The sequence below is a fragment of the Chlorocebus sabaeus genome, chromosome 13, assembly GCF_047675955.1.
Source record: "Chlorocebus sabaeus isolate Y175 chromosome 13, mChlSab1.0.hap1, whole genome shotgun sequence".
NCBI lineage: Eukaryota > Metazoa > Chordata > Mammalia > Primates > Cercopithecidae > Chlorocebus > Chlorocebus sabaeus.
The window spans coordinates 29,226,611-29,254,013 of record NC_132916.1 but is presented as its reverse complement, the minus strand read 5'-3'; the positions used below and the strand labels follow the sequence as shown (position 1 = coordinate 29,254,013).

The window sequence follows — 27,403 nt, the reverse complement described above, 5'->3', positions numbered from 1 at the left end:
TTCTACACTATCTTACAAAGATTAAATAATTATTAATCAAAAAATGGTATTAAATTATCACAGCAGGACTATTTAAAACAGTATTTTTCTTTAGCTTATAATGAATACACAAAATACATATGTACACAGGTAAAATCTTATACAGGTAAAATCTTATGTTACAACAATTATTAAAACCAAAATATCTGTATAACAAAAATATTTCCAAGCTGTAGTTTATATCCTGATATTTTAAACAATATTCTAGGCCTGGCGCAGTTGCTCATGCCTGTAATCCCAGATGTTAGGAGGCCAAGGCAGGAGGATCACTTGAGCCCAGGAAGTAAAGGCTTCAGTGAGCTATGATCCTGCCACTGCACTCTAGCCTAGGCAACAGAGTGAGACCCCATCTCAAAAAAAATAATTTTAGAGACCGTATTGCTCTGTCACCCAGACTGGAGTACAGTGGAGTGATCTCAGCTCATTGTGGCCTCTGCCTCCTGGGTTCAAGAAGTGATCCTCTTACCTCAGCCTCCATGACAGCTGGGACCACAGGTGCATGCCATCACGCCTAGCTCATTTTTTTGGTAGGTACAGAGTTTTGCCATGTTACCCAGGCTGGCTCAATCCGCCAGCCTCAGCCTCCCAAAGTGCTGGGATTACAGGCATGAGCCACCATGTTCAGCCAAAATAATTATTTTAAATAACAAAAACAATATTCTATACCAGAAAACTATAATAAAAAGCCTTAGCGTCAACTGTAATGGAAATTAAACTATTAATATACAACACATTTTGCCCAATTTTTAAAAAAACACATAAAAGACCAGCTTAATTATCCACCATGAGTATACACCACTGAAAATAATTTAACCATGATTCTTTTGGCAAAGACCAGTTTACATTAGTTTATTTTCTCAACAGATACTTAGTAGGCAGTTTATATAACATTACCTCTACTCTTCAAAACAACTTAAAAAGTTAGGTATTATTACTCCAACTAACAGAAAATTATAGAAAAAATTATAGGACTAAATCTATCAATTATTTGTAAATCTTATTTAGAAAATATTTCCAAATTGTCAAATATTTAGATATTGAAAAGGAAGAAGCAATAATCAGACTGTCCTCCAATTTGAGATAAACGATTAGATGTATCCTGATGTATCAAAATGCAACATGGTACTTTCATTACTTGTTTGATAAGCTACTCATTAAAAGATCATTTTTAAAGGTACCCCACTCACCTGCAATGTACTTTTTTAAACACATTACTGTTATCAACTTTTATGATATTAGAAGATGCTATAATCAAATTATTTTAGGGAGGAATATAAATCAGTTAAGTTTCTTATGCACTGTAAATGGTAAAATGCCATCTATTGTAACTATATATTAAATAAGCTGAATTTCCTGTTACTCAAAACTCAGGGGAAATATCTCAAGGTATAAAAAACGATAGTCTTTGATAATGATAAAATATTCCATATTTCATTCCAAATCAAGTACAACATTTAAGATAACTTTCCAGTTTAATTCATCAGAAGTATCTTCACTTTGTTTAGGTTATTCTCAGTTTAGACGTAAAAATACAATACATCAAGCTAGGCATGGTGGGGAATGCCTGTAGTCCCAGCTATTACGGAGGCTGAGGAGCGAGTATCTCTTGAGACTAGCTAGGAGTTCCAGGTCAGCCTGGACAACTTAGTCTCAAAGAAACAAAAACAATACAGTGCATCTTATTTCTAACTAGCAACTTTTAAGTTAATCACAACACCAAAAGAGCTGGTCAGTTAAAGTAGACATAACTATCTGTAATATTTCTAACTATCTCTGAAGAGGAAGAATTCAACCAAATCCAAATAATATTTTGTTGCTGCCTGAAAGCAACAAAAATTACAGTGAAGGACTCAATTTTTAATCTACCAAGTTGAACGCAGGTAACAAACTTTTAATTTCTCATGAAACCTAAGAACTCTGAGACAAGTTAAAGACATGTTTTAAAAGGTTACACTGAATACTTGTGATTTGACACTCACATTTTTATTTAAAAAATAATTATTTGATTTACTGCGTTCATTTGTTGTGAAGAGTCTTTTAAAATAAAAGAGGAATCAAAAATTAGCGAGAACATGCAACACCAAAGGCTAACACTAATGTAAGCTATGGACTCTGTGTGATTATGATGTGTCAATGTACATTCATTATTTGAAACAAATGTGCCACTCTTGGTAGGGGATGTTGATAATGGAGGATGCTATGCATTTGAAGGGGCAAGGGTACATGGAAAAATCTATGTATTTTCCTCTTAATTTTGCTGTGAACCTAAAACTGCTCTTTAAAAAGGTAGGAGAAAAATATTTAAGAAGTACACCAATAATCTTTAAAATAGGAGAAAGGACTACATTTTCAATATGTACCTAATTCACATTTCACATTTAAATTGAATCAGAATATCTTTGTAGAACTTAAATACATGAAAAAGAGTCTGGAAAATGCACCACCACTTGAAAATCAAAAGTATCTTTAGGGCTACATTAATAAATCTTATAAAATTTTGTTTTATAATAAATGCCTTTAAACGTGATATTACAATTAAACGACCTTAAAGCACTTAGCTTGGGATTCTCTGAAATTGGTGAACTGGGCAAATCATCTTAAAAATCTGGTAGGTTATAAACTATTTTTAAAATATTAAAATGTATAACTCACTATACAAATGAGCTGTAACTGTTTATGATCACATTTTTAAGTTTCCAAGATGTCTTTTTTTAAACTGGCATATTAAGCAGTCCAGAGAATAATAATAATCACACATATTCTTCATGTGAAAAATGATTTTATGCTTAACTATAACAAAACTAAACATGGCTAATCAGCAATGAAATATTATGAAAAGACCTTAATGAACATACTGAAATAAATGTTTTCCTACATTGTATAATTAATAAAATATATAAGAACTCTATATTAGATCAATTGATTGAACTATGTGTAAGAAATTTTTCATATATTTAAGTATTAGTCATCTCTAAATGTTTTCAGATCTCTTACTGTTAATGCTTTAACTCAGTAACAATAACGATTCTTATTTTTTCTATTTCCATTACTCCTTGAGATATTTTTGAAGCAAAGGAACATAAAATATATAAAGCCTTTCTAATGTGGGCATTTGAATTATCCATAAACATCAAAATCTAATTCAAAAATAAAGACCATAAGAAGAAAACACCAATATTTGTAAGGTAAATGAAGATGAATAAAGGTAAATTATTAATATTTAGGCCTACTGAGTAATGGTAGCTAAATTGCAGTCATTTTGAAATTACTCTTTTTCTTTGAGAAAAAAAGAGATACAAACACTATGCATACATTATGAAATAAATGAAATACATTTACGTAAACAATTGTATCATATTTGATGGCAAGGAATTCCAAGTATATATAAACCCTATATGTGAAGAAAGTATTATTATGCACATAAGCTGAGGAGAGAGCAATAAGGAGAACGTATTCTACACCTCCCTAGAACAAAATCAAATTCAAATGATCATTTTATCTTATTAGGTAAGATAACGACTTTGGAAATAAATATTAAAATCTACTAAAAAACCTATATAACAAACATCAGTAGGTAGTTATTAAGTTAACACTGCCCTTCTCCAAAAGAGATCTAATATTTAATTACCATTCTATTCTTCTAAAGTACCATCAAACATTTAAGTCTTATTAAGAACTTTTAACATTTCAAAAAACTGCCAGTAACATTCTCCAGGTAATGTAAATGTCATCCTAAATCTAACCGTGATTTTAAAAAATGTAAGAAACTGGTAGAAGTATTAATTACTGGCACTTACTAAATAATCATATTCTAATTTATGAAATCACCTTAGTAAGAATCTATACTTACAGCCGGGCGCAGTGGCTCACGCCTGTAATGCCAGCACTTTGGGAGGCGGAGGCAGGCGGATCACGAGGTTAGGAGTTCGAGACCAGCCTGGCCAACACAGTGAAACCCCATCTCTACTAAAAATACAAAAAATTAGCCAGGCGTGGTGGCGGGCACCTGTAATCCCAGTTACTCGGGAGCTGAGGCAGCAGAATTGCTTGAACCCGCGAGGCAGGGGTTGCAGTGAGCCAAGATCTTACCACTGCACTCCAGCCTGGGTGACAGTGCAAGACTCCACCTCAAAAAAAAAAAAAAGAATCTAGACTTAACAAATCTGTATTAACCACATATATCCTTACTTCATTTGAAACAAATCTGTGTTTGCATTGGATACTTAAGAAATTCTTAAAAATTTATATTTAAAAATAAAATAATCAAAAATTTCCTATTTTATTAAATATTTTTTAAAAACCTCAACAGTGAGATATGACAAAATTCACAAATATAATACTTATATATTTTGTTAAATATTTAAAAATAAAATATTCATTACTGAACTGCATCAATGTTTCACAATTAACATGGGTCAGAATATATATTTTCACATAATAAAAATAGGAACTAGTTAAATTACAAGTTAACATTAGAAAATCAAATGCATACTGTCATTTTAAACCATCAATGGTTACATACCATCCTCAAACAGCAGAATCTCACAGCATTTATCAACATGTCTAAAGAGAGATAAAGTACAGCACCTAGGCATGTGTTTCTTTTTGAGGATTTGGTGACATCACAGGAACTACAAGAAAGTTTGACTGTATTACTGCCAATAAATTTTAAGTAGAATTATGTAACTATAAATATACATAACTACAAATACACAGCTCAATTTTAAAACACACATATATACATTCTCTTTATTTTGAAGCAACTGAATACGTTTTGATATATGGTTACTTGCAATCACTATTTTTAAGAGAAAAAGTATCCCAGGTGCCTTAGCATAAATTTTTATATATTTATTAAAGACACAAATAATTTGTTTTTTATTTCCCCAAATACATATTAAAAATGCTTCAGAATACTTCAAAAAAAAAAAAAAATCCAATGTCACATGTGCTTCCAAACACTCCAAAAAAAACTATGTCATATATTTAAAATATTTTGAGTAGATACAGGTACAGTTGAACATTTAAAATTCCTAATCATCTATGATACATATCCTTTTACAACAAAATAGTACATAGATACAAAACCTGGAATGTTTTCAAAAATGCTTATAGAACTAAAATGGCCTCTCAAATAGTAATAAAAATTTTTTTAATTCTATGAAATAGTCATGAATTGTAACCTTATTCCACAAGGGATGCACACATAATACCTATATCATTTACAACCATCTAACTGTTACTTGTAGTTGCTTGGCTAATATCAGTAGGATTCCTGCCTTCTTCAAAACAATTATTCATACAATTTATATACAATGTATGTAAATTACAATATAAGAAACCTCTTTAGGCATCATTTAATACTGTCCTTTTAATATATACATGAACTGTACATATATACTGTATGTAACTGAAAATTAAGTCAACTATTTAAAAATCAATGTTTATAGTCTAGAAACAGCTATATATTAAAAAAACTTTAACAGCTATATGTTTTAATTCAGTGAATAGAGAAATGTTTACCAATATATAATCATTAAATAGTGTAAACACAAATGTCTCATGGATCTAAACATTAATATTGGTTAATAAAATATCTTAACATTTGAATATTTTAGAAGGTAAACACAGAAAGTCAAATTATAAAAAGGTGTGACCAGACAAAGAAGAAAAGGGCTATTTTTTTCATTTATCTATAAAACAAATTTATGAGATCGTAAAAAACAATTTAACAACCTAAAGAAGGTTCAAAGGGGGAAGAAAGAGCCTGAGAGAAAATGGATTTGTCAATGATTTTTGTCATCCAGTCTTAGAAGGGAAAAAACAGAAAATGTAGCTTCATTTTGCACTATAAAATAGGAAGCATAAAATCCAGTAGTCTGTATGTGGACTCGTATTTGTGTATTTAAACCCTGTTTCAATTCACAGATTATGCTGATCCTTCCACATATAAACAGCCAATAATGATGGCCAGGCCTTCAGGAAAGGAAAACACACACCACACAGCAAGGTCAGGAAGCTACCAAGCACCAAAGGACAACAGATCAAAACAGAATGGTTTCATATGTTTCTATTGTTTATATATTTAATTTGAAGATGATATTCCTTAGGGAAGGGGGTATAAATATTACTAGGAACATGCAACACAGTACCAAATACATACTTTTCAAGCAAATATACCAAGTATTTCATGCATGTATCTGTCAGTCAATCTGCAGTATTAACAGTCATTCATTCAATTCTTTTTAACTTAGATATCATGCCAAAATAAACCTCTTTAGTCCTAAACCTCTTTATTTCTAACTATGAATTCGCTACAGAAAATTTATATTTACCTTTTTTTGAGGAAACAATCAGGCTTCCATAAAAGTATCTTTTTTATTATAAAGGGATTAAGCAGTAGAGAGGAGTAAAGGCAGAAGTATTAATTCATTATTTCCTGGATAAAATTTTGAAAATGGGAAGCAATGAAATTCTGTTTGGTATTAAAACATCTTTAAAAATTACAACACAATATAAGCAAAGGTTGAAATTTACCCCAAGTAGCAGACCAGCACATTTTAAACATACAAACTAGAGCCGCCTCTGGCCACATGTTTTTTTGAGTTCAGTCTCTTAAAGAGACAGTATACTTAGACCACTGACTACACGGAGCACATTTCTAAAATGTTTGTCAAGCATCCCTCTATTGCACGCATTTCTTTACAATCATACTAGGTCAACAGTGTTCTATTTTATTTTACTATGAAGTCAAATTATTTTTATCTGAGTCTACAAAATGACTACTGGACAGGCAGCGATGAAATAATAAAGGGAGCTACTGTGACTAGAGGTGTCTAAAATAAGGCAATCTATACATTTCTTTCCACAGCAAACTGTTTCACTTTGTTTTTTCAACCGTAAAATGATCATGTTTCTTCATTTTTCTACCCATTCACCAGATACAGGCGACAGAGTATATTGTATAGATAATACCGGAAGCTACATGAACACTAGTTCGCTGTAGAATGAAGCATGGGGAAATGCTAATAACATTAACCTGAACATATATAGTGAAATTTCAAATATTTTCTTTTCTCTTTTGACAGAAAACCCAGGAAAAGGCCCATACACGTACCCTAAACACTGCACTACCTAGTAATTTCAGGGAAAATTTTGTCTTTCAATATACCGAAGGGCATCTTCTTGTACGTCTATTGGCATAACTACTGATCAGCTCCTCCACATGGAAAAAGATGAAGAGGGGGGAAAAAAAAGCTTGGCTTACTTGGTGTACAAATACATCGACTGGAATATCCAAGGGGCTTCCCTCTCGGTTTATCATGGAGATGAATCCAAATCCCATGCGCACATTGAACCACTTACAGTGGCCAGTTCCGCGCAAAACCTGGGATTCCTCCTCTGCCGGCTCCGGCAGCTTCCCGGGCTCTTCTCCACCACCTTTGCTCGCCCCGCCTGAGAAGGAACAGGACAAAAAAGTCAGTCTGTATTCCCATTCAATGTGCATTCAAAGATTTGGAAAAAAAAAAAAAAAAAAAAGTTGCCTGGTGGGAGTGTAGGGGAATGGTAACAAAAAAAAATTTTTTTTTAATGGTTTGATTTCTTTTCTCCTACAGAAAATATTTAAAATATAAAGGGTTAAAAGGAAAGCGGGGGAGGGGGAAGCCACACTGTTCTATCGATCACACCAACTTCCACGTTTCTATACATACGTGTTCCTTTTCATTTAACTCCATTTTTCAGCCACATTTTACATTATAACATGCGATACTTTACTTGTATATTGCTGATTTAATACTGATCCCATTGACAAAGAGAAATTTTCAACAAAACTATTCTCTCCGGCGGGCACGAGGAGGAAAGAGAAATCGTGAAGACGGTTTAGAGCTACTAGTTAAGGCACATGGGGCAGCAGTGAATCCAGCGTTATTTGCAATGTGCATTCCCCTCCCCCCCAATAACTTTCAATTAAAGTTGGGGTGGAATGGGGGAGGGGGCAGGTGTATAAAAGTTTTCTTGGGCTCACTAACTGAAACTGCGCTTAATCACACTCACACAATTCAAACAATAGCCCCCTGAAAGCTTTTCAAGTTGTGAATCAGTGTGGGCGGTACAAAACATTTTTGGAGATCTATAACAATAGGTTTGCAGAAAGCCCCACTGCGTGATGGGGGGTTGGGAGGTAATGCCCAGTATTGGGGTAAAAGGGGAAGGGGGAGACGGTCAAAGAAGGGTGGGAGAGGGGGAGGGGGAGGAGAAAAGAAGAAAGAAATTCACAGTAAAACAATAGAAAAGAAAATTAACCTTCGGCCATGTTGCCCCACGGGCCCTCAGCTCCAAACTCGTGAGATGAAAACTTTCCCTTTGGAACGGAGTGATCTTCTGCATCAATCTAACATCTTGATTTTGTGCGATCACAAATTTAGCTCGCATGGTCTAATGTGCTTTCCTTCTTTTGATTTTTTTCTCTCCTCTCTCCAGTTTCTGGCCCCCTGAGCACACGTGACTTTGTCAATTACATGCTTTCTTGCTACTAATTTCACCTCGTATCCTTAAGGGGCTGGCAAGAGGAAGAGATAACCAATCGCCATTTCATCTATGCTGACATCAAAATAATTTATGAATGAACACGAAAAACTCAAACATGTTATCTTAAAGACCATTTGGAACGCTTCTTTAGGGTAAATCAGAATGCTGATTTTGTGCTTCTACTTAAACACAATGGAGGGTCCTTGTGAATCATAGATTTAGAAAAAAGGCACAGTCATATATGTGCACACGCGTGCATTACACACAAGCCCGAATAAATAAAATCATGGGAGGGGGTCGTTTAAATAAAACAACCGATGTTAACGCTTTTTTTCCCCTTAAGAATTCAGCTATTCCATGGCAGTAAACCTGCTTGGAACGCTAATTTCATATTTAATTCAATTCTTAGAGGAAAATATATAATTTATAAAAGATCTAATTAAACCTAATTACATCCCCATGAAACTTTAGATTATGAAAACATACACCTAGGAAAAGGCAGAGGCACATAAGTTACCTGATTATGCCCGAAATATTTTCAAATTTAAAATAAAATCCTACTAGAAAAATCGTTATCACCTTCATATAGTCAAATTGTGTTTAAGTAAACCATTTTGGAAAATTTTAGAGGGGGCTGGTAAGGAATTGTACTTCACAGGTTTCTCTGCCATCTCTTTCCGGGGGAGGAGATGTGATTAATGACTTCCTAAATAACAGCCCAGTTTTCCAGCCTAACATAGAGTGAACCTCAATCAGTGGCGATTGTTCCCCAAGAGCCGGAGGACATAGGGCAGGAGGGGGAGGGGATCTCCAGGCAGGGGAGGTGAAGAGGAGCCGCCAGGATAGGCGGCAGCAGAGTCAGAGAAAGAGGTGGGAGAGAAAAAAAGCCGGCGCAGGCAGGGGGTGGGGTGGAGAAAGAAGGACAAGTGGGAGAAAAAAGGTAAATTCATATCATATTGACTTGTACCCTGACATTTTAAAAGTCCACTACCAATGGCCAGAAGAGTTGAATAAACGAAAATGTAATAACGGAGGAAGCTCCTACTGTCCTTCCTCGACTGACCCCCAGCTTCAAAATGCCTACCCCTTTACCTTTCAAACTGGTTCAAACGATTGATTACAAGATGCTGGCAATAGTATTACTGCCCTTATTGAATACAACAATAAATATTACAGATTAACTAAAAATGCTTTATTTCTTTTAAAAAATAAAATATTACCTGTTTTAAAACCTTAAAACGCACCACCAGACTTGCCTACCCCACCCCCCATTTTCTTAAACAAGCAGTTTACCAAGAAACTAACTGTTCAGATACCACTTCCTTCGACAAAGCTACTGAGTTGACCCTCCCCCACCATGCCAGCAATCCCCCTCCCAGTCTCTTCAAACACGTCCACACTCCAGCACAGTTTCACACAAGCTAAAATGTAGGGATTAGGAATCGAAGAGCTATGGAAAAAGCTGTATCCACCTATTTATACTCCCTCCCCATATTAAACAACTAAATATAAATTTAATTGGTTCAGATTGGAAAACGGATGTATAAAAAATAGAAGTTATTTTCAGCTGTTTGTGATAAAAGGTTTAATCAAAACTAATCAATTTGGAAAGATTTTTTTTGTATGTTACTCCTTTTGTTATTTCTCTTTAGGAAAAAGGGCTACTTTCTCATTTTATTTATTTTGGAAGGAATAACCATGTGCCAGCTGTTAGGGAGAAAAGAAAAGGTGCAAAAATCCAATGACTTTGAAAGTTTAACAAAAGCGCAAGGCTATGAAAAAATTATTTACTAACAAAACATTTACTAGGCATTATTTTGATGGTAGAAATTACTTCTATCATACTGATTACACTGACAAAAAAGTAATCTCAATGATAGCATTACAGGCTAAGCTTGTGACATAATATGAAATCGAGAAAGTAATTTGTATGTTTTTCATATTTTAATAATCACTTTAAAAAATCAACATCCGGTATCAAAGGAAAAAAAATCTCAGAAAGTATTCATGTAAATTGAGGTGAAGTGCTATTATTTACATAAAAGTAATGATCACAAAATTCACAGGCCAGTATAGTTTAGCTTTGTAAAATATTCATTTAAGTTTACTTTTAATTAGAAAACAGTTTAGTCATTATAAAACCAGAATCATAATATGTAGGTAGATCCAGAATCTGTTTATTGTTAAATTTGATGAAATTCAAATTTATTTTGAATGTGGATGCAAAGTGTGGAATACCACAACTGAACTACACTGTACAGTAGAGTTATGAGATTCACAGTCTTGCCTGATTGGGGGCCTCCAGTATTAGTGGAATTAAGGTAAGGTTCACTGGAGTGGTCACTGGTGTCAGAGGTTATCGACTCATTCATTTCCTGAGAAGGACATCAGCCTTTCAAGTTGTGTAGAAGGCTTTTTCCAACTGGGAACCCTGAAAAATCCTCTAAAATTCGTTCATGAAGAATTTAAGACAAATGCATTTACATACCTTGGGGGAGGGTAAAAGAAAGGGGAAGAGAAGAGGCGAGGGAAGGGTAGAGGGGAAAAGGAATAAGAAAGCAAAGAAGTTGGAAAAGGAGAGAAGTAAAGGAAGGAGACACATTGAGAAACACAAAATAATCACTCAGCAATTTAAGAATATGGCACTGTCTTTTCTGCGCCTTCCCCCCAAACTTTTGAGCCTAAGATCCTTTTAAAATATAAATTGCCCATAAGCTCTTAAAGCTCCTAGAGTGCTTCTTTCACATAAAGTCGTCCTATGAGTCTCCTAGAATGCTTTCCAATTTGTCACTTTCCTGAAGTCTTCTGGTTTTAATTTTTTTCTCATTTCCTACTTGTTTTTAGTCCCTGAAAGACCTGTGTTTGACTCAAAAGGCGTGTTTTATTCCTGCAAAAGCCAAATACTTTATAGCTTGACTTATAGTTCTTTCAAAATGTCTTTAAAATGAGTTCAAGTAGCCACAAAGAATCCTCCATGTACTGGGGGGAAAAAGCAAGGAAATAACCTATCATATGCCTGTTGGCTATCACAGTCTTCCCCATTTAAAAAACAAGGTACACGTTTTCCCAGACTTTTTTCCCCCAACAGTACAAGGAGCCGAAAGAGGTGCCAGAGCCCACCGTCGTTGTTTTCAACTATAAGGAATGAGTGACTTCTGTTAAAGCAGAAACAATGCTTCGGTTCTTCTTAAAACTAGGAGGAGGGGCTGTGGCAATGCGGCAAGTGACTCCACCCGTCCTCTCCTCCCCGCAAATAAGGCGGGGTCTGTAGCCCAGCGCTGCCATCGCAACCCGCCTCTCTAGGCAGGTCGCTCCCCAGGCGGCCCAGACCTGAGACCCCAGACCCCGCGCCAGCAGATCTAAGCTTTCCCTCCACCTTCTGAAGCTTCCTCTCACCTTTCTCTCCCCAGTCACTTTTCCCTTTATTCCTCACTTTACTATCTCCTCTCCCTAAGCGGTGTAGATCCAAAGAAGGCTGGTGATTTCTCACTAAGGGACTTTTACATTTGTCATCTTGTGCCCAGGAACACCAAACAAAAGAAACCCCTGCCTTCACCACTATGGCAAAAACACTATGCACAACCTACTATTTTGACTGAATTTCCAGACGTGTATCATTTATAATTTGATCCCTTTTCCTATGAGATGCCAGAATCTCCTAAAGCTAAGATAACTGCGGTCAAAGACAGGGAATCTGAACCCAAGAAAATGACCACCCCCACCCCCACCGGGCCATGCCTAAAACTGAGCTGTCTTCCAGCAAACCCGGCGCCGTCCTTTCGGGAAGCCGCGATGGCAAACGTCACCCTGGGCCTTCGGAGGATCAAGAAAAAACGTCGGCTGGAAGGGGCTGGACGCGCGGCTGGGGGCGATTTTCGGGATCTCTCTCTGCCCCTGGCAAGATCTCTCCTGCCTGAAAGCCGCCGACCCGCCCGTCGGGCAAACTGTCCAGATTCCTTCCACCCCGTTTCGGTAAACCACTTGGCGGTAACTTTCTTGACATTCCTACGACATGGAGTCAAATGCAAGGCGCGCCCGACTGGGTGCGTGGGTCTTGCAGCAGAGGCACTTCAGAATATAGTTGGATCGCTTTGCTTTTGTTTCCAAAATGCAAAATTCTATTCTCATTTAATTTCCTTGTCTGGAGGCAAAATGCTCTGGCTTCACACAATTGGTCCAATGTTAGAAATTGAGACTTTCCTTAAATAACTTAACACACTTTCCCCAGAATAATAAAGTAAAATTATGGAAATACAGAAACGGATTAGCATAAATTTTAAGTTTCCCAGACAAATTGCCTTTATATTTCAAAATTTGCCTTTATATTTCAAAATTACCCTTTACATTTCAAAATTTGCAAATGCTTCCTTCTCTTTGGTCAGTTTCAGCAAAATATTTAGAACAAAATCCAGAAAAGGAGCATTATTTTAAGACTGACATTCTGTAGAAAAAGTATTTTTTAACTCTATTTTTAAAAATTATACCTAATAGCCGTAGAAAGTATCTTTTTAAAAACTTGGAATAGCAAAAATCCTATTACATTAACATACTTCTCTCCCAATAAGCAGGAAAAATATTTTCCAAACTGTGCTCAACAAATACTTTCTTAAATGACTTTAATTAGAATAGTAACAGGTTAGAAAAAGCATTTAGTACTAAGTTTTACATTACTTTGCCCAGAATGGCACAAAAGGAAGCTTCATGTTTTAGCTGCAAAATGAAAGTATTTTTCAACTGTACTACTTGAACATGTATGTTTCCTAATTTAAAGGTCCTTTTTGCAATAAATACCATAAGTCTGTGGAGCAAACACTAAATAATGTGTACTATTCTTTCTTCCTCCCTCAAGCAATTAATAAAAGTATTCTTTTAAAAAGTTCTATTTCATCAAAAGAAATAATCAACTGAAATAAGAATGTGGACTGTCTCCCAGGTATTTATTTCAATATTTACCCTTTGGGTTTATTTGGAGGGAGAGGGCAAGTATATCAAAAATGAAAAAGGAAAGAAGAGTGGCAGGGTAAAAGATGAGACAAGTTAAAAGAAATCTTCAGGTTTTAAAGATGCCTGAAGCAAATCAGCATGTGTGAGAAGCAAATCTGTGGAGAAAAAGCATCAGCTAGAAAATGGAGGCCAGAATTATGGTCCTATTTACCAATCTGTGGCCTTGGGCTAATCACTAAACTTCTCTGGGACTCAGTTTCTTCATCTGTAAAGTGAGGAAACTGGACCAGCGAATATTCAAAGTCTCTTAAGTTGAAATGTAATCTCTAGAAATAACCATTCTTCTGGTGAAAGTGGTACCTTTCCCCTCCAATCCTTTTTAATCACAAGGAAATACAGACATGAAACTTTATTGCAGTCACTTAACACATTGGTGTTAACATTATTTCCCAACAGAAAAGAAAAAGGTCTCTGAACTGGCCCCAGAGAAAAACCGCAGTCGATAATAAGGGGAAAAAAATAAAACATAAATAAATGAAAAGAAAACAATAATAAGAGGAAACTAGCTGGTATACTAAAACATTTGTAGCAACTTTTGAGAATCCTCTTTTTCATGACACTGGAGTATCATCTCTATGTCAAGATTCACTCTAAAAAAAAGCAGTTTCTCAAATGGAAATCTTATCATGGTTTCCTCGTTAAACTTTTTGATCCTTACTGCTTTCCTCTTGCTACTCACAATCCTATATTTGAAAAGTTTAATAACAGAATAACATTTTACTTGTAGTTATTATTAATATTCATACACTTTGCAATATCACAGCTCCTATGCATGCCTTCAAAGTGGTACTGGTCCAGCCAGAGTAATAAATTATTATCAAAATAAGATTGTTACTAAAAAATGGTGCTATAACTTTTAAGTTAATTTTAATAATATAAGAAAGCATGTCAAAAGTCTGGGTTTAAAATATTAAAGTTTAAATGACTCAGTTTTGCAGTATGAAAACGAGGAGCAAATTCTGATATATGTTCATGAAAAGCAAGACAGAGCTCCCTGGATAAGAAAAATTTCCTCAAAATGTCTAATATATTATATTGTGCTATTTCTGTTATGATAAATTATTTTAAAACAGCACCATGTCTCCATTTTTAATTTAATTCAGCAAATATTTGTTAGTGCCTATTTTACTTTGGGAGTTACAAAAATGACCAAGCCATGAATACTTTTCATTCATCTCCATAAGCATTTAAATATCTATTATCTATGTTGCTTTGAGTTACAGCAAAAGGAATCACCAAATACAGTACTGCTAAAAGTGGGGGTGGGGAAAAGTGGTTAACTAGAAGACGTTGTCCATGTAATTCTTACGGGAATACCAGTTTTTTAGATGGAGTGATCAGGATGGAGTATAAGAGGACTTGGTACCCATCTTGCCAAAGTAGAAAGGATGGAGAATTCCTGAGGGCTGTCAAGTTCTCATATGCCTCTAGTGATCTTGATCTTTTAAAACATTAATTAAACAAAATATTTAAAAAAAAAAAAAAAAAAAAGACTAACCTGGGGCTGATGAAACCTGGTTGAATGACCTCATCCTCTTCTGAAGAACCTAAAATCAGAGAGCTCAAGTCAGTACTACATTAATTGCCTATTTAATTGCCTCTTCTTCATCCTAATGGCCATTAGAAAGCAATAAAATGCCCAGGTTTAGACTCTGTGAAGAGACCTGTAAACTTTTTTTTACAGTTTAAGACTCACCTAGCAAAATTAGATAACCAATTGGCATATACTTGCCTTTTATATCTAGTAGAGGACACTAATTTAAAGAACATTTAAAACATTTAAGACCATTAAGATGCAGTCAAAAGATCCCAATTTCACGAACAATGCAGTTTAAATTTTAATATTTAATTTTACACTGTAATTTAAAAATACTAGTATTTTTTTCCAAGCACAGTTAAAATCTACTTAACCTAGAATATCCTGTTTCTTGAAGAACTAACTTATTTGACTTTTTTCAGATATATTTTAGAAGATAAATCATGAGAATCTAATGATGATACTATAAAATTGATATTGGGGCTGTTGCAGTCAAGTGAATGAAAAATTACATTAATGGTAATACATTTAATCATTAAGTATATTTTAAAATATCTAATACACATTTTAACTCATTTTTAAGTGGGTTAATATTTTTTAAAAAGCAAACAGTTCTCATTTTTTAAATATGAGTAAATACTGATGTTTCTAATATATCCATTGGCAGATGCCACAACACAATAAAACTTGCGATAAAGAGGCCACATAGTAATGAAGCATAGTGATTGGAAGAGGAACTCCTGGTGACTACTAAATTATTGTTTTTATCCTTGGGTCAGTTATTAAGGTTTGCAAAACAGATTGATGTGAACATGCACGCACTCACCTGCTACACCAAGAGTTGTCTTTCCATAACTAAGTTTTACACACTATACCTACTATATCAACTCACACAAAAAAAGTAAAACCATTCTGTGAAAATTCTTTAAGTTGCAATCTCTCTTCTCAAAAGGAAATGGAGAATTTTCCAAGTGCAGGGTTCTACTGAATGTTGACCCAAGGTTCTTTTTACAAAGGATGACAATCCCACTGAGTCAGATTTGAAAAGAATAGAGGAAGAATGTGAACAAAAGGCACGTGAACCTCTGTATATTAAATCCTTCAGTTATCCTGTGTTTTCAACCAAAAGACACAAGATAATGACAGATCCTAACTTTAACAAAATTCTTTACAGTCACTTAATGAAATAGAGCTTTCCTTTACATTGATCCTGTATCAAGTTTTATTTTGCACATCTGGCTTATGTGTGAGTATATTTAATTATTGTACATAAATATTTCAGCACAACTGTAGCTTATGCCTTTCTGTTCTAATAGTCCACAGCCTATTCTTAATGCTATCTGCTTATATTTAGAGAAGAATTCAAGCCAACATATTTTAAAGATGTGTAAATACAATAGATAGGGTTAGTAAAAAAAAATAAATAAAATCTTTGCAAATAATTTGAACAAATTACCACACATAGTAGGTTTAATAAAGTCAAAATCAAATAATGCAAGAAAGTTGGCTAAATAATGCTGTTTAATTCAAGAGCTCTAACTATTAGCTTTTGGAGTTTTCTTAAAAAAGCCAATTTGACTGATAATAACATTCAGATTTTTCACTATTCAAACTTACATATGATGTCCTTGGTTATACTAGTTTTAACAGTAATGTCTACTTCAAAGGAAAAGTAACATGAAATTATTTCACAGTTAATGTTTTTCACTATTAATGGTTTAAAATCGTTCAAAAACAAGAGTAGAAAAAACAGAATTAAGTTTAAATAGAGATATTATTATGTATCCATCCAATATTGACTGAACAACTATGACAGGAATGAGACAGGTATAACCTGTAAAATATTTATAATTTTAAATGTTCATATTCTTATTCTAGGTGACTGTTTTTTGAAATGAAATATCAGGAGTTAAAATAACTCTTCAAATGCATGAATACTCCAAAAACAGCCACTCACATTTTATACATAAGTATTTATATTTAATTTTTTTTTTCATTTTTTTTTTTTTAGACAGTTTTGCTCCTGTTGCCCAGGCTGGAGTGTAATGACTCTCGGCTCACTGCAACCTTTGCCTCCCAGATTTAAGCGAGTCTCCTGCCTCAGCCTCCCGAGTAGGTGGGATAACAGGCATATGCCACCACGCCTGGCTAATTTTTGTATTTTTAGTAGAGACGGGACTTCACTATGTTGGCCAGGCTGGCCTCAAACTCCTGACCTTGTGATCCACCCACCTCGGCCTCCCAAAGTGCTGGGATTACAGGCATGAGCCACCGTGCCCGGCCTTATATTTAATAAATTTTGGTAAAATATTTTATTTAATAGAGTTAATTACATTTTCTTAGAAAACAAAAACCTAAACCTGTGAAATCCCAAAATACACTTCTCTGCTCCTATACTAGAATAATCTCTGTTCATCATTTACATCTCTACTTAGAGCTCTTTTTCATACTGTTCCATACCGAATACAATGTCTCTATCATGTAATAGTGTACTGTGGTTTATTTTAACAGTCCATGAAAATGTTCTCTCTCCCCACTGAACTCTATGCTCTGTGATTAGAGAGACTGTGTATATTTAGCTCGTTATCATAATTCTGGCATTATTTTGTGTTCATTATATTTTTTGAACCAATGACAATGAATTCCTGTACCTGGGTTGATTATTCCTAGGTTGGCTTTTACAAAAAAAAAAAAATGGACTTGTACACAAAATGTGTTGTTAAACTATCTTTTCATAAAAAATAATTGGATAGGCAATTCATCTCTTATAAATATAAAATACATATATTATAAATATAAAATACATATATACAAAATAATTCCAATTATTTTATTTTAAATATATGACTTACTGCTATAGGAGTGCCTAACTTATAAGGAGTATCCATCACAAACATTCTTAGATTTCACACTTCTTCCTATTAAAATATATAACAATATTCTTCACAATTATACGTTGTTCATTATTAAAATCCACTGTTGTAACTAAATATAAAGGAAAATGATTGCTATTATGAATTATATATTGTAATTCATTCAAAAATTGCCAGTTGATGTGGTGGTTCATGCCTGTAATCCCAGCACTTTGGGAGGCCAAGGCAGGTAGATCACTTGAGGTCCAGAGTTCGAGACCAGCCTGGCCAACATGGTGAAGCCCATCTCTACTAAAAATACATGAATTAGCCAGGCATGGTCATGTATGCCTGTAATCCTGGCTACTCAGAAGGCTGAAGCAGGAGAACTGCCTGAACCCGGGAGACGGGGGTTGCAGTGAGCCAAGATCCTGCCACTCCACTCCAGCCTGGGTGACACAGCAAGACTCTGTCTCAAAAAATAAAAATAAAAATTGCCAAGCTGTTAAGTTCAGAGAAATGAAGTGATGAATAAAAATAAAATACTACTACATTTCACATTACTCACAATTTTATTTCAATTCACATCACGCTAACTTTTACTTCTAATACTAACAAATGCAAAAGTTAAAAGTTGCAAAAATGATTTAACAATCAGGAATAGTATTCACCATAATAAGAAAAATTATTTCATTACTTATTCTCATCCCCAGAATTTTTCAACATTTTAAAAAATACTTAAGATAATTTTTAGTTTCTGTTATGGTCAGTATTTTGTAAAATAACATAAGTGTAAATTAGATTATAACTTACTATAATAAATATTCACTTTATGGTTCAAAGAAAAATTAATCTACAGTATGTCTCAACTATCACTGAACTACATTCTTTAGAAGGCAACATAGATTTTTCTTTCCTAGCAAGAGAAAATGTTTTAAAATAACACTACTTAAAATCATATAGCAAACAAACATATTAATATTACAGTAACACCAGTGTAAAACCCAAAGTACAATACTGATTTAAATTGACTATAACTTAAAATATAACATACGCATCAGATAAAATATTAAACATTAAAGTTCAACACTGAAGTGAATGCCGGTGCTCTATGAAAGTGTTTCCTTACATTGTCCTTTAAACAAACATTTAATATCTATTAAAAACCTTACTGTAATTATTTGCCATTAGTCAACAGACTAAATTCAAATGCTGCCTCAGTAAAATCAGGATAAATTATTTTGCAATTTAACTGAATATCCTACTTTAATCATAGATGTAGCTGGAAATGTTGCTAATGTACCCTCAATCATAAACAGGAACAGAAAATCTAAACAAAATAATCTACTTAAAAGTAAGAGAAATAATTACACATGACTTTGTACAGTTTAAAAATATTAGTCTATTGGAGTTTGAAAACAAGCTTCACATTTGGTTAAATATTTTTAAAATTACCAAGAGAAGAGAAAATTTTATATTAGGAAAAAAAGCTCAAAGTTGCATTATTTCTTGTATTTATAAAGTATATGATTTAATTTATAATATGTCATATGAAACACTCAACCTTAAATTGTAGAGTAGTATTTTGGCACTGCTGAATCATGGAGATAAACTTAATTTTCTCAACCATATTACAATTATAAATTTTATTGGTTTCATATAAGATATGGACAGCTCTATCATTCTCTTCAAATACTGTAATAAAAAGAATTATTTTGGAAAATAAAAACAAATGAATAATAATTTGAGACGACTGGCATATTTTCAAAATTGTTTAAAGGCAATATTATGGCATAGATAGCAGCTGGTAAACACAATTCTTTAGCTTAAATGTAAGCTACAATACAGTTGAGCCACAGCACAGTTAGTTTTGCTAATGTGTTTGTATTTCCCAATATGAAATAATAGCTTTATGTAATCAAGCTCACAGCCCAGTCATTATTAGATCACATTAAAGAAAAGTAAAAGAAAGCTATAGTGGTTTCAGATCAAAAAGATCAAAATAATGGCAAAATTCCTGCCTTAAAAAAGGTAGTCACATATACTTTGAAGGCCCACCATAACTTTAAGACAAAACTTTAAAGTGGCTTTTTGATATAGTAAACAAAAATGATTCTAGGTAAAACTGAACACTTCTTTTAATTACAACAATAAGAAAATTTTATTGACATACATTTTAAGTTTTAATATACAACATTATTAATGATTCAAAATTTGTATCATCACCAGAGATTAACAACTAAATGAGAACTTTTAGTGTATTCTAAATATTTTCAATAAACATTTTAATAAAGATAAAGAGACACTTTACAAGTATTCATCCTTACAACACTGGGTGACCTACTGATGTAATAAATGTAATATCAAATAAAAAAGGATTTTAACTAACAGAGGAGATTATAACAGACTAATACAAAAGATAAAACATAATTTACAGATTTTTTCTAAAATGTTAAATCCACAAAATATCTATTTTTAACCTATACAGTCTAGAGTATTTTAGTTAAAATGTTTTTGTAAAGTCTGAACAAATGATACATAGAAAAATGTCTGAAAAACATAAAAGTAGCATTTCGGCTCTTGCCTTTCCAAACAGGTCTGTAAAATACTGATTTGAAAATATCTAGAAAATTGTAAACATGTTTTTCCACCATTAGAACTGGCCATTCAACATCAAGTCTTTTTCTCCATATAATTAAGCTTTTGTTCTGCTAAGAAAAAACTAGAAACTGCTTGCTTGAAAATGAGCTGCATGCCCTTTGTCCTGATTTGTCACCTTTGACCCTTAATTTGATGATCCTGCATATCAACCCATTCTATTTTTAGAAGAATCATGTCAATGTTCTATGCTTAAAATAGTACTTTTTACTGATATATTAAATGTATTACAACATTCCTTTCAGGTAATTTATACAATGGTTTCATACTAGTACTCATTTCATATAACGTAGAGCACAGTAATATTGTAAGCAGTGAAAGCCTGGTGTTTGTCCTGTTTCAAACAATAGAAAATTGCCCCAAATGACAGGTCAATATCACTATAATTTCAAAATTTATATTCTTATTTTAAAAATTATTTAATGTTTTTAAGTGGAATTTTTTTCATGAATGATTTCTAATTTAAGTTTGATATCACATATTTTGATGTTGGTTTTGATAGTGCCAGAATATGAACCTAAATCAAAAACTGCAAATATCAAGTTCATACTCTACCTTACGGGTAGTGTCAATTAAAACTGTACGGTTTTTGAGTTAAATAACTAGTTGCTTAAACGGGTTTTAAAAATCTTGGCATCATCTCCAAGTGGCAGCTTTCAAAGAAAGAGAAAACCTCTAGCACTGATTCTATTGATTTTACTGACATTATTCAAAATCAATGTTACACAGTAAATTAATATACTTCAGGGATAACATTTCTCTATCACAATTTCTGATGATTCCAATTCAACTAGGTGAAAAGCAAAAAAATAAAAGTAGTTATGAAATATATATGCATATATTTCCTGTAGTCACGATGCTACTTGAATCCCTACACAATTTCTGTGTACTGTACAGTTTTCAGTCAGATTTAGCAGGGACCAATATGGCTGTCTTGATTCAGCACTGTGGCCAGCGACTTTGTCGAGCATCATCGTGTCAGAGAAATCCAACACAATAATGTACATGTATACAAGTACATGGTGGGCAAAGTTCCTCAAAACAGTAAGATTCTGTATTTCATATATTCCAAGACTTATTCATATAAATCAACCTTAAGTATTTGAATGTAAAGAATTTCCATTGTTCTTGGCAAGCTAGAAATTGCTTACTTTGTGATTCATCAAAAACAGTAGCTATTTGTAAAGAAAATATAGTCCCTTTAAAAGGCAAGAAAATAAGGTACAGGTTCAAAAGCATTTAAACAAGAAAACTGAGTATTTGAGAATTTTAAAAGAAAATTAAATTCTATTAAAAAATACTTAATAAGAAAACCCTTTAGTTGTCCAAAAATTTTTAACGCCACTTTCATAATCAATAATTTAATTACTTCTAAATTGATTCATCTCTGTATGCCCATGTTTCATTTTTTAAATCAATTCAACTTTGTATTAAGATAAATGTTTATAGATCATTTCCTGACCTGAACTTGCTAATACAGTCCCCAAATTTAGTAGCTGTGCCTAGCGCTTCAATTATTTTTAAAGAGACACCAGTCTCACACCTGAGGACTGTTATTCATACATGTTTTATTTAATAACTTACTTTTTTCCTTTAATCATGATTTGTAAATTATGACAGCAGTGTGTCACAAATCCCTAATAATGTTACCAGATGAGATACCAAGCATTATCAAACTTTTAGGCAGTTATTTTAGTCTTCTCTTTCTTCAGAGTAAACCGGAAAGAAAAAAAAAAGCCAAACTTAAATTCACTGTATTTTGGGATTTACATGTGCAACACACTTAAAAATTATTCTGACTGTGAGCACTACTGACTTTGAGCACTACTTTTTTAAATATCGATTTGTTTCCCTTACAAAGTATAAGATTGACATATCTCGCCTCACAACCTAGCGATTTTTAAATTTAAATCCTGACTAATTTCACAACAAACTTTTTATTGTTTCTGAAAGAACTCTAGCAGAGAATATAATAATAAGACACCATACAGTCTGACAAGGATTAATGAGAATATAATTATTGAATCATTTGGTTCCAGATCTATTAATTGAGAAGCAGCTATAAAGTTACCAAGAACCAATATGCATTACAACCCGATCCAATTCCTTAAGTTTTTATGACCCTATATTGTCAAGCAAAGATTAGCTGATCCTACTTGTAAGATGCAAAAGTCAAATAAAACTTTTTTATTCATTGGTAGTATAGCTCCTTCCCCACTAAGTGCCAGAAGAGGCCTTGTATCAGTTTCATTTCTAAAGCTCTGTGGGAAATTAGGCACACTGCAAAGACAAATAATTTGGGAAGCAAGAACTTTCCTTAAGATGGACAAGGCTGTAATTATTATTGAAAATGGAATACTGATTATTACATTCACTTTTGTTAATTTATCATATGACTCCTCTATAAAATCTATGCAAATTCACAGCAGAAGAAAAAAATGGCATAAATTTCATAGCAAATTTTATATTTTTAAAATCATACGAATTGGCATATATTTCTAAGAATTCACCCTTAACTTTTAAAATTTCCCTGAAAGCTTTCATAAAACTGCGATGTTTTGTACTTATTGTTGGACGTAAAAATGTGCTTTTAAAAAAGCACTTTTGCATTATCATCTAAGTAAATATGGTAATAACTAGCACCCAAAAAATGAAACATTGATTTTCTTGATTAGAGTAAAAATCATTTTACGTCGTATTTTTTCCAGCAACGTTGTAAAACGTTTTAAATTCATTCTAACACTAGTTGTCAGGTGTAATTTTCACTTCCATAGTACTTGTGATCGAGAAATAAAAAACTACAATAGAATAGGAGCATAATTTATTTTTCCCTTGCATTAACAATAATACGTATAAAAATCTTCAGTGGAGAATTTAGGTCCATGAACAGTAATACCTGGCAATCTTAAAAACCTGCGGATGAAAACAAACCCACAAAGAACTGAAGGGAACTCAAGGAAACACAGGCACCTAAGATTTCATTCTGTGTTACATGAAACAATTCAAAATGGCGGACTTACTATTACTTACATTTAAGAAATTTCCGCAATAAGGGCACTAAATACATACTGTTAGATTTTACTCAAAAACACTCAATATTTACCAACGTGCAATTTTTAAAAAAAGTTTTTGGAGTACAAATCCTCATAAAGCACCCGCATCCAATGTTCCAGTCAGTAGTCAGTTAATGCTCCTGCAAACGTATCATTTCTTCTTTGGTTTTTCCTTTTCAAAAACAACCTAAATCCAAGTGCGTTCTTCCCCGTTCTTTTCAAAATCCATAATTTTAATTCATGAATTTACATCACCGATACCGAAGCAAAAACGATCCCCGACGCCTGCCCGGTACAAAGCAGCTCGGTTTGCGGACCGCGAAAGGGAGGTGCGCACGCCCCCTGGCGGCGCGGCTCCGTGCGTCCCAGAGGAGCCCGCACCGGCCGCGAGGACCCGCCGCCGGGACCCCAGCCTGCGCCGCACCCTCGCGCCCGAGTGGCCTGCGCCCCCGCCCTGCCCTGCCCCGCCCTCCTGCTCCAAGCCGGCTTTGGCCGCCCGGCAGCAACCGCAGCGGCGAGCCCGGGCGGCCGCTCTGGCAACGCGGTGCCCATACCGGGCGCCGACCCAGCAGCACGGAGCGGGGAGAGAAAGGTGTGAACCCGGAAGTACATCGACTGCCCGCGTCTTAGTGGCAGCAGCGGGGCAATAAATCAGGGCCGGCGAAGGAAAGACGCTGCGCGCCGGCTCCCGAACCGCAACTTGCTGCGAGACCTGTCACTTCCCCGCGGTGCCCAGTCCTCGCCCCTCCCAGGCGCTCGCGCCTCCTCTTTTCTTCCTGCTCCTCAGCACGGAGCTCCCCTCGACGTTGCTCACGTGCCAGACTCGGGACCGCGAGCGGCGTCCGCACCCGCACGCACACCCGGCCACGCTCGCACTCGCGCGGCCGCGGGGCCGGCTGCTTACCTCCGGGGCCTCATGGTCGCGTCGCTAGCCTGGGTGTGAAAGGGGGAGAGGGTGTGAGGACGTGTGTGGCGTTCAGTCCCGGAGGACTGGGCGGAGGAAGGGGCCTGGAGTCTGTCACTTCCTGAGGGAGCGCGGAGGTCGAGAGACCTGTGAGGCGCGCGGCGTGGCCGGGAGGGTCAGCACATTGTGAGCCGGCAAGGGGACGCGGAACAGCCGGGCCGCGCGCGGCCACCGGGCGGAGAATCCGCTGTCGCCACCGCTCCGCCGCCGCAGCCCGGCGAGTGGCGGGGCGCGGGGAGGAGGGGGCTGAGCCGGGTGGGGGAGCGCGGGGCGCGGCGGCGGCACCAGGCGGTTCGACTGGAGCCCTGCGTCAGCCGGCGGCACGCGCACACCTGCCCGCCGCCGTTCCCGGCCGCGTCATTGGCTGCCGGCGCCGAGCGCGCGAGATTGAACCTTCCATTCATTCCAGGGCCGGGCGGGCGCGCGCGGCCGCGGTGGAGCTTTACCGCGGGCTCCCCCGAACCCCCGAGGCGCGTTCCCGCGCAGGCTCGGGCGCGCACGGCCGCGCCGCCGTTTGTTCTGGTGGAGGCTGCGAGTGCCTGGGCCTGTGACTCCCGGCTCTCCGCGCGCAGCGTCGGTCCCGGAGGGACGCTCACATGGCCGTCCCTGGGGTGTGACTGGAGGGAGGCGGGACGGTGCTACTCCTTGCTCCCCAATCTGACACCTTGGTGCGGTAAAACTGTAAGAAGGTAACAAAATTATATCTGAAGCCCAGGTCTTTTCTTTTACTACAGATGCCCTGGACATCATTCCGAACAGCACAATTCAAGGTAATAATAATAGTCATGTATTTCAGAATCCAGTGAGCATTGTAGACAATGCCAGAAGTTTGGGGAACCTACTGTCAGCTGTTCCTTTTCCTAAACAATAAGATACTCAACGTCAAATTGGATGATAACAAACTTAATAATCATCACTCAAAGAGCCACAAGATCTGGGGCCCAAAATACTGTGATATACACACAGTATTGATATTTTGGTATATGTTCACAAAATATCACTGCTTTCTCTCCTATAATTTTCCACCTGATAATTTTATAGTTCTTTTTTATACTTTGGGTAGTTTCTCATCAGACTTTCAGAACTAAACAGTACTAGTCAATCATTATCTGACCAGCTACAAAAATCGAGTATAGCCTTGTAATGTGGACTGTTCTGTGGAACTGATTAAAGGGATTAAATATTTCAGCAAACTAAAAATGTGTTCAAAAATTTAAAATATAGGACATAAAAACAAAAGTGGAAAACTTTTCAAATGAAAACACTTTCATTTGAAAATAACTAATAAAGGCCAGTTCACTGGCTACTATTGTATAACTAAAAGGCAAATCTGCAAACCGTTGCTGTGTGATGATGCATTTCTCCCTTCCAATTTCTGGATTAGGATTAAGAAACCAATTTATCTGTCAAGGGTAACCACAGTCTAGAAAAAAGCATCTCTGGCCTGGGAGTGAGATCAATGCAGACAGACTGATCAGAAGCAAAATCCTGTTGTGACCCCTTCTAAGAATTTTCCACATTGGCTACCACCTTCAGCAAATTCCCTGGATGGCTGCTTAACTTTCCATTGGGTTAGTGGAGTGAATACCACTTACTTTAAAGATGCTTTTTCACTGGCAAGTATGTAAAGTATCTCTTACATTACTTTGCTAAGTAGTACAGAGGATTCTTTCAGATACAATTCCTTAGTTATAATCATTGTATCAATTTACACTATGATTCCAAATATAATTTAGAGGAAAAAGATGTGGACATAGATTACTGGAAATGAAAAACAGCAATTATCACCATCTGAAATGTGATATGCTTTGACTTTAAAGCATTATAGTAGTTTTTTACTTATGAGTAGAGCTTACAAATACACTTATAGAATGAACTCTGTTTTTTTTTAATAGCTATGTTTTTAGGTATTTTGTAAGCCTTTCAGCATTTAAGTGTGATGCATATTTATGCAGTACCTATTTAAAGTCCTGAGAAGAATTGTAAACAGAAAATAAAAAATTAAAACACCACCCAGGGTTAGTATCCCAGCACTCAAGAGGTCGTCCTTCTTTTCGATTTCAAACTAGTTATCATCATGCCGTCATGCTGCTGTGACACAAGTAAAAAAATGGGACATCATAATATTTAATGTATTATTTTATGTAAGGTACCTGAAAGGGGTGATGATGAACATTGATAGGCTAAGCATTTATTAAGGAGTATGTTAGCATGATTAGAAATGAATGAAAAGCCATAAGAACAAAGGAATTTATCGTTTATGTATGGCTCTTGGCGATTTCTTTTTCTTTTCGCGTGTTTTTTTTTTCTTTAGACAGGGACTCACTATGTCCCCTAGGCTTGAGTGCAGTAGTGCAATCTTGGCTCACTTCAGCCTCCACCTTCTGGGTTCAAGGGATTCTCATGCCTAAGTCTGCTGAGTAGCTGGAATTACTGGTAGGCCTGCGCTACCACGCCCAGCTAATTTTTATATTTTTAGTAGACACGGAGTTTCGCCATGTTGCCCACGCTGGTCTGAAACTTCTGGCCTCAAGCAGTCTGCCCACCTGGCCCTTCAAAGTGCTGGGATTACAGGTGTGAGCCACCATGCCTGACCGGGGCAATTTCCTTCTAAAAGTGAAAGTTGGCAATTTCTTTCTAAAAGTGAATCCTTCTACCTGGGACCATGGTGATAATTTATTTTACTTTATTTCCAACCTCCCCTTTTTTAGAGACGCGGTCTCTCTCTGTTGCGAAGGCTGGTGTACAGTAACACCTTCCTAGCTCA

The 27,403-nt window shown here is 35.7% G+C and overlaps 1 protein-coding gene across 1 annotated transcript in view; it reads right to left on the bottom strand.

Annotated features, from left to right (window-relative positions):
- LIN28B (lin-28 homolog B) overlaps positions 1-15,155 on the bottom strand; it is a 126,058-nt gene extending 110,903 nt beyond the window's left edge. The window contains exons 1-2 of the mRNA XM_008007473.3: positions 15,071-15,155; positions 7,307-7,494 (exon numbers count right to left, since the gene is read on the bottom strand). Coding sequence (XP_008005664.2) covers positions 7,307-7,494; positions 15,071-15,104 — 222 coding nt within the window. The 5' untranslated portion in view covers positions 15,105-15,155. The remainder of the gene's footprint in view (positions 1-7,306; positions 7,495-15,070) is intronic.
- Positions 15,156-27,403: the final 12,248 nt, after the last annotated feature.